This window comes from Pseudophryne corroboree, chromosome 2 (assembly GCF_028390025.1).
Source record: "Pseudophryne corroboree isolate aPseCor3 chromosome 2, aPseCor3.hap2, whole genome shotgun sequence".
NCBI classification, from domain to species: Eukaryota; Metazoa; Chordata; class Amphibia; order Anura; family Myobatrachidae; genus Pseudophryne; species Pseudophryne corroboree.
This window is the reverse complement of record NC_086445.1, coordinates 984997706-985005462: the sequence shown is the minus strand read 5'-3', so window position 1 is coordinate 985005462 and position 7757 is coordinate 984997706. Positions and strand designations below refer to the sequence as shown.

The following is a 7757-nucleotide window of genomic DNA, read 5'->3' as shown; positions in this document are numbered from 1 at the left end:
AACATCCCGGGTTATTGCACATGAGTGCGCAGCAACCCGGGACATTGGGGGTCATTCCGAGTTGATCGTAGCTGTGCTATCTGCACTAACTTTTCTTACGATTTTGACTATATAGTCAAAATCGTAAGAAAAAGTCTCCCCGTGTGTACACACCATAAGTGTTTGGGAACCTATGATTTAAAGCAGTCCTGTCCAATCTATGGCCCTCCAGCTGTTGAGAAACTACATATCGAAGCATACCCTGACACAGCTTTAGCATTCTCTGACAGCAAAACTGTGTCAGGACATGCTGGGATATGTAGTTTCACAACAGCTGGAAGGCCGCAGGTTGGACATGCCTGATTTATAGCATCTGCTACACTATGGCTAATAAGACACTGCTACGCCATGCTTGACCTGCTTTTATAACCAGACCGTACCATAAATCACCTGGGTATCACCATTTTTCATATACAAAATATGGGAATCCCTACATATGAAGGAGCATGGGGTAAGGAACGCGCAGGAAGCTGTATATCACCTGGAGCAGGGTAAATATGAAACCGTGGGGTAGATGTAAGAGTGGTATGTGCCAAATACTCCAAGTGACACATACAACAAACCTCGGCATGGTGTAATAACTTGTGTCGGCATCTGTGCCTCTGGCTGCACGTGAGGGAGCTCACGCAGGAGTAGACAGGCCAACTGGGAGATAAGACTAGGGCGGAGGCGCTGTCGGTCTGGCAGGAATCGTCAGAGGAGTAAGTTAACTCATTATTGCTCCCTGCTTCTCCATTGACAAGAGGTTAAGTGCCGCTATAGTACATCTTTCTGCATTTGTGAAATGGGGTGTGAAGGGGGAGTCATAAGAACAGCAAGAATGGAAGATGGAGGCAGTAAGAACTAGGCGTGGTACACTAGCAGGACTATTCTTAGGTGTTTCAGGAGCCAGAGAGACTGGAGACCAGTGGCCCCGAGACCAGTGCAGGCACAGAAAAGAAAGCGGGAGCTGAGACCAGATTAAATAGCGGCTAGTGAAGGGGAAATGAGCATGGAGCAGATGTAATTGGTTCTTCGTAAGCAGCAGGGACTGGAGGAGGATGCAGTGGGGTACAGCATAGAATAAGGCCAGCTGGGGGCTTTATGTAACTGTGGACACCGGGTATATGTGGCTAAAGTGGCTGCGGTGCAGCTTGGCGGAAGAAGAGGTGGCAGAACAAGGACTGAATATCCGCAGCAGTCAGGACAAAGCGTGTTCTGGAGGCAACACAGGAAGCTGGGAGGAGAGATCTTCTAGAAGCAGCAGTTCTATGTTTCTGGGGGATGGGCGAATGCAAGGCCCAGCATTTGTCCAAGGAAAGGCAATAGTGGGCTCAGCAGGGAGTTGGTGGAGAGAGCAAAGACTGCATGCACGGTGCAGAGGCTGGAGAGCAGATTCATGAGAGAAGGTGATAGCATGTAGCATACATACTAGGAAGATGTGTTGGTGGTCTCACAGGTGGATGCAGAGATTTGTAAACAATGAAAATCATTGTCTGTTTTACAAATTTGTATCTCCTAGACCTGAACAATCTCCTGGTGTGTAGGTATACACAACTCCGCTTACACCAAATAACACAACCTGTTCCATCCGCTGTACATGTAATATACAAATTAGCTTTACGGATTTGTACCAACAATGCCCACTGTACAAAGAACAATTAACCAAGGCAGACAGGACTAGATCACTCTATACATCAAGGCAGACAGGACTAGATCACTGTATACTAAACAGCAAGGCAGCCAGGACTAGATCACTATGCACCATACATCAAGACAGCCAGGACTAGATCACTACACCCCACACCAAGGCAGCCATGACTAGATCACTGTATAGTACCTACCAAGGCAACCAGGACTAGAATACTCTGTACCCCAAGACAAGGCATCCAGGACTAGATCATACTAAACCCTGTATACACACTGTATAGTACACACCAAGGCAGCCAGGACTAGATCACTCTGCAACACACTTCAAGGAAGAAAGGACTAGATCACTCTGCAGCCTTGATGTGGGATGCATAGTGATCTAGTCCTGGCTTTCTTGGTTTGTAATATACACACCCTACAATGTGCACCCCAAGACATGGCATCGAGGACTAGATCCCTCTACACCCTGTATACACACTGTAGACTACACACCAAGGCAGTCAGTACTAGATCACAGTATACTACAAACCAAGACAGCAAGGAGTAGATCACTCTGCACACTATGTCTAGGCAGCCAGGACCAGATCACTATGCACCCAACATCAAGGCAGCCAGGACTAGATCACTCTGCACCCCAAATCAAGACAGCCAGTATCAGATCATTCTACACTAGATATTAGGAGAGGCCATTACTAGATTTAAAACTACAAAAGTACACAAATGTAAAAAAATTAAAATAAATTAAGGATATTGAAGGGACAAACAAAGCCAGCACTTTACACTGCAGCAGGAACTGAAGATTCAATGAAGTGTAAAGATGTCTCCTGCAGTGACAGGAAAACACACTCCTGATCGGTCCACTGAGAATAGAAATGGGCTTTTTTTTTAGCTCATATTTCATCTTTTCAGAAAAGGGGGAAAAAAAATAAAAAAAAATAATATCTGTAAACCCCCACGCTCATGTTTCCCAGTCTCCTCATCCTGTTTTATATGTTGCGCCTTAAATAACTGTAGAGGCTGTTTGTGCCAATGAGCCATATTCTCCGCTGTGCAAAACCAGCGTCCCAGCTGATAATTACATCTCACATAATGGATAATGAACACCTATCGTATACCCCTCAGCTACATACAGCTGAGGCACCCATTTATTGCTGCTTGAGAACGCAGCCCACCTCAGTGACATCGCTGAGAGATGGACAGGAAGTATGGTGTGCAGAGGAATAAAGTCCTCCGCCATTACCTAGCAACCAACTGAAATGTGTTTACAGGATCCTGAAATCAGGTTAATGAGTGTCTTAAGAAGCTTCTCCCACGGGTCAGCAAAGAGAAACTTGAACACAGAATCCTGCGCACTTACTTATAAGCTCTTTCACTCTGTGCTCCTTGGCCAAGGCAGTCAGATTCTCCTGCAGGCCCAGGTCCTTCTCAATAATACTCCACTTCTGCAGCAGTAACAGTGCCTGCGTGCTGGAAAACACCTGCTCATTAATGGCAAACCGGCCCATTTCTTTAAATGCCTCCAAAACCCTTGTGCGGTATCTCAGAACGGAGCTGAAGGTGCTGAAATACTGGTTACAGAGGACACCATCTAAGTTTGCCCTGTAATAAAGCAAGTAGTAAAGTACAACAGTCATTAGGCTAGTAATGGCCAGAGGCTGAAATTACCTACATCGCCAGCAACAGATAACAAGTAACGTGGCAAGAACAGGAAGAATGCAGAGACCGTCGCACACTGTTCTAGGTCACTGATGCATAAAGAGCACAGTCTCAGGGTTCTAATCAGAAAATGCCACCAAAACATTTGTTTCTCTTGACATCCCTATTGTGCTCAAATAGCACCGGCCACCGCTATTCAATAGATGCAGCCACTGTGAGTCTGGCCAAAGAGCACCAGCCCCCTGGTATGAGAACCGCAGTTTTTCAGTTTCTACGGACATTCGGGGGGAAAAATAAAATTTGGAGTGGGATTATTTAATAGGACATATTTTGATATTCATTTAAAGTTGAACAACCTCCATACAGAACATTTACATTGTTAATCAGCAGCCCTGAACCAAACAGAAGTATGGTCAGAACTGAACATTGCTGGGCCCCTTAGTGAAATGTGGGCAGGGGCCAGGTGAAGCCAATATCGCCTCCCAGGCCCCAATCTCTGCTCCGAGCATGTGTCGTTCCAAAGAAGACTCTTTACCGTTCTCTGCAGAGTGGGGGCATCAGGGGGAGAAGGGGTCTCGGGTGGCTGCACCGCCTGATGTTCCCTGACTGCAAACACCAACACTTATCAAGCTATAGAAAGTCTTACAGTCTTTGTGAGCACAATGAAAAGTAGAGAGCGTCTCACCTGATGTGTCTGAGTAGAGCCATCACTATTCCAAGATACTCATTCACCAGATGGAGGGGAAGGAACTTTTCTTGGTCTGTGGCTCCCTCCTGGCTCAGGCTGCCTCTGGATTTAGCCTTCTCTTTCTTTCCGAGGTTAGTAAACCATAAGTTACTAATTAATGATATTACACTACCCAGTGCTTTATTGTCAATATACCTGGAAAGGAGTAAAGAAGAAGAAACCAATTTCCTAAAACAGAGCATCAATGCCTGATCAATGGCTCCAGTATCGTTCTGTCCACGGGTCAGGACCTTATAACGCCACGGAAATTATTTGTACAGTTTAGAAACCTAGGTACATAGCTTTCTGTGAATATGGTGGTACCAAAATAAAACAAATTATCAGTAATTTGATAAAACTATGTATTTTCTTTTTTTATTAAAAATCATGTAAATAAAGTGTTGATATGTCACTCAGACATCACCTTTGTGCATTTGGTGTATAAACTTTACAAAACCTCAGACAATAGGATGACATGTCAATGAGCGTCCCACTTTACAGAACTACATTTGCACTAGAACGCTTCCCTCCCCTGAACCAGTTATGTGAGACGCTGCACATGGCTGGGTTACACCACATTGCTGGGTCTGGAAGGGGTCGGAGGGGATGCCACGCTTTACCTACCACTTGCCCAGGATATTCAGTATCCAGGTCAGCAGGCTGTGGTCTCGGATCAGTTCATAAGCGGCTTTTGGAACTTTTGAGGCTTTCATAAATATATCCATGATCTGATTCTGGAAAGGTAACAGGCAAAGTGACACAATGACCTTAACTGCACTCAGGAAAACTTTTCAATGTTCTTAATAGAGAGGCTGATGGATCACGACACAAGTCATAATAGGGGCTATAATTAAGCATGTACATGTAATATGGCATGTCTTGATAGAGAGGAAAGGGCAGAGAGGAAGGGAGACAGAGAGAACATAAGTGTTTATGTAACGTTCATACGATGGTCATCTATAATCCATCCACTGCCAACAACACAGAATCCACTCAGGTGAGTCATACTGTAAATAGGCTTACCATACTATCCCTTTAAACTGGGACACTTATGAATTACACAGGTTCTGTGGCTGGTTAAAACCAACTGAAATGCAGGCTTGAAGTCAACCAGCCCCAGAACCTGTGTAGTTCATGAGTGTCCCGGTTTAAAAGGGACAGCATGGTAAGCCTAGTCATAATAGATTTTTAGTTACCTGGCCTTTAGTCCACAGCATAGGCCCTCAGTGACAGCAATGTCATCCTGCCTATGAGAAACTTACAAAATGGAAGCACCCAGCTTCTAGCTATCATTCATCTAGTAGATTCTATAAAATGCTAGCCAGAACCGATTGGTTGCTATGGGCAACTTCTCTACATGTCCTCTTTAGTAGGTTTGATACGTCTGCCCCCTACTATGGGGTATATTTACTAAAGTGTGGGTTTTTAGAAGTGGAGATGCTGCCCATAGCACCCTAGTATATATGAGGTCTATTTACTAAGCCTTGGACGGAGATAAAGCAGATGGAGATTAAGTACCAGCCAATCAGCTCCTGTCATTCTTCAAACCCAGCCTGTAACATGGTAGTTAGGAGCTGATAGCTGGTACTTTATCTCCATCTATGGCTTAGTAAATAGACCCCTATATCCCTATGAGTTTGCATGCTCTACTAAAGACCTGGAATTCTATCCAGTCACATGACAGAGACCAAGCTTCCAATAAGGTACACATATACTGCAACACTGTAAATGTTAGCAGTCGCAAAAAAAAAAAAAAAAAGAATGACATGAAAAAGTAAGCTACGGCATATAAACTCTGCTTGGTTAGTAGTAATAAATAAACAGGAACGGAAGATTTTCCTGGGAAGCCCAATGCTTTGCGGGAAAGAGAAGAATGATGGGGCATTCTGAGATGCCCATTTGGCACACACCCGGCCAACAAAAGGGAAACAGCTAAGAATCAGATGGTGTTAGAGACAGAAAGAAGAAAAGCCAATATTATTACCTGCAGTGTTTCATCACACAGAGGACTGTTGTAAAACGTCATAATGACCATGAAAATCCTCTGGTAATCGTACAGCTCGTAGCAATACTTGTCCCTCATTCCATCACCCAATAGTGCGAGAATCCACCTGCGCTCTGTCTTGTGCTGTTCATACATACAACATAAAGACATCGTTACACTATAAAGCTGACCTGTCTACCGCATGAGACAAAGACAGAGGACCGGGCATCCACCTACCTCTATGTCAGAGCTGAAGAACAGTCTGTAGAAGTCAGGAACTTTGTTCAGGTCCAAGTAGTCATGAGACAGCAAGAACTTGGTTATCTTAATGTACATATGTTCTTCTGTTCAACAACAGACAAGAAACAATATGAAACTTTCTGCACTTACAGCGGACAAGACTGATATCCCTCTAATGTTACCCTATGGGCCAAGACTTGTGGAATATAGAACGTTTAGGTAGTACGCCCTTATATTCAAACATTGGGGGAGCTGTATCATCAAGCCTCGGAGAGAAGTTGGAGAAGTTGCCCAAGGCAACCAATAATCTTCTGTCATTTATTTAGCATACCCTTTAAAATGACAGATTGGTGATTGGTTGCTTTGGGCAAGGTCTCCACTTCTCCATGACTGTGTGTGCTCGTTCCTTCAGTTTGGAAAGGTTGTAAACGTTTCTTAAGACACCGGTCAAAATTCAAAATCATTTTGAAAACCTAGAGACCCAGAGAGACTGGCGAGATGCGGATGGGCTAGCCTGCATACATACAGATGTGCACTCATACACTGTCGCTAAAGTTGCGTCAAACAGCCCCCCTCTGTGCGTCAGGTGCCGGGTTACTCTGCAGCATTAAGCATCTCGCTCGATCAGAATGTGAGTCTTCCGTATCTACATACTAATATCATCTACAAGTACCTTACTCTCACGTATCTTTAACTGCAGGCAGATGCAATCGGTGATTATTATACGTATTGTATCCTTGGTTGGTAGCGATAGCATTTTTGTCAGCTCTATATGTAGTGCTCTGCAGTCCCTTTACAATAAGAATAGCGTTACGGGACGTTACCTGGCCTGAGGATTTGCTGGACAGCTCTAGCGCTATACAGAGCCAATGAGAACGTCAGCCGGAAATTCTCCTGCCCGATTCCGTTTTTCAGGACGTCTAGAACATACTGCAGCTGGTGTGGCAGATAAGAAGTACACGTTATTTCTTCACATGGGAAGAGAAAGATTCATTTAAAACAAAAATCAGGGCAGAAAAAGTTTAGCAAAAGAGATATGGGGAAACAATGGAAGGAGGAAGAAAAGGGCGACCGTTAAAATGAGGAAAACTGAAGATAAAGTAAAGCGATAAAGTACAGTAGATGGGATAGGGCTGGAGTGCTATTCATGATGCTTGGTGCCCACCTCATCCTTGTGCCTGAAACGAGCTCCCTCCATGTGAGAGACAAAGGATCCGAGGACGTGATTGGCGGCGGCTCGCATGCTGTAATCGTAACTGCTAAGCGCAGCCAATGTCAGCCCCAACGCGTTCACTTCCACAAACTTCATGCAGTCCACAACCAGCTCTATAGAGGATGGACAGACACAATCACTGACACAACATAGGAAATAAGCATACATGGCTATTAGAAGGATATTACAAGTTAACAAGGAACACAAAAACTCCATAAAGGTATAGCTTACCGGTCCTTCAAAAATAATACAGAATATGTTTTTTGTGT

The 7757-nt window shown here is 44.4% G+C and overlaps 1 protein-coding gene across 1 annotated transcript in view; it reads right to left on the bottom strand.

Moving 5' to 3' along the window:
- The window catches only part of URB1 (URB1 ribosome biogenesis homolog), a 219669-nt gene that overhangs the window by 4870 nt on the left and 207042 nt on the right, over positions 1 to 7757 (bottom strand). Inside the window, exons 31-37 of the mRNA XM_063956398.1 lie at positions 7441 to 7601; positions 7100 to 7211; positions 6273 to 6379; positions 6036 to 6179; positions 4676 to 4785; positions 4010 to 4207; positions 3026 to 3267 (exon numbers count right to left, since the gene is read on the bottom strand). Coding sequence (XP_063812468.1) covers positions 3026 to 3267; positions 4010 to 4207; positions 4676 to 4785; positions 6036 to 6179; positions 6273 to 6379; positions 7100 to 7211; positions 7441 to 7601 — 1074 coding nt within the window. The remainder of the gene's footprint in view (positions 1 to 3025; positions 3268 to 4009; positions 4208 to 4675; positions 4786 to 6035; positions 6180 to 6272; positions 6380 to 7099; positions 7212 to 7440; positions 7602 to 7757) is intronic.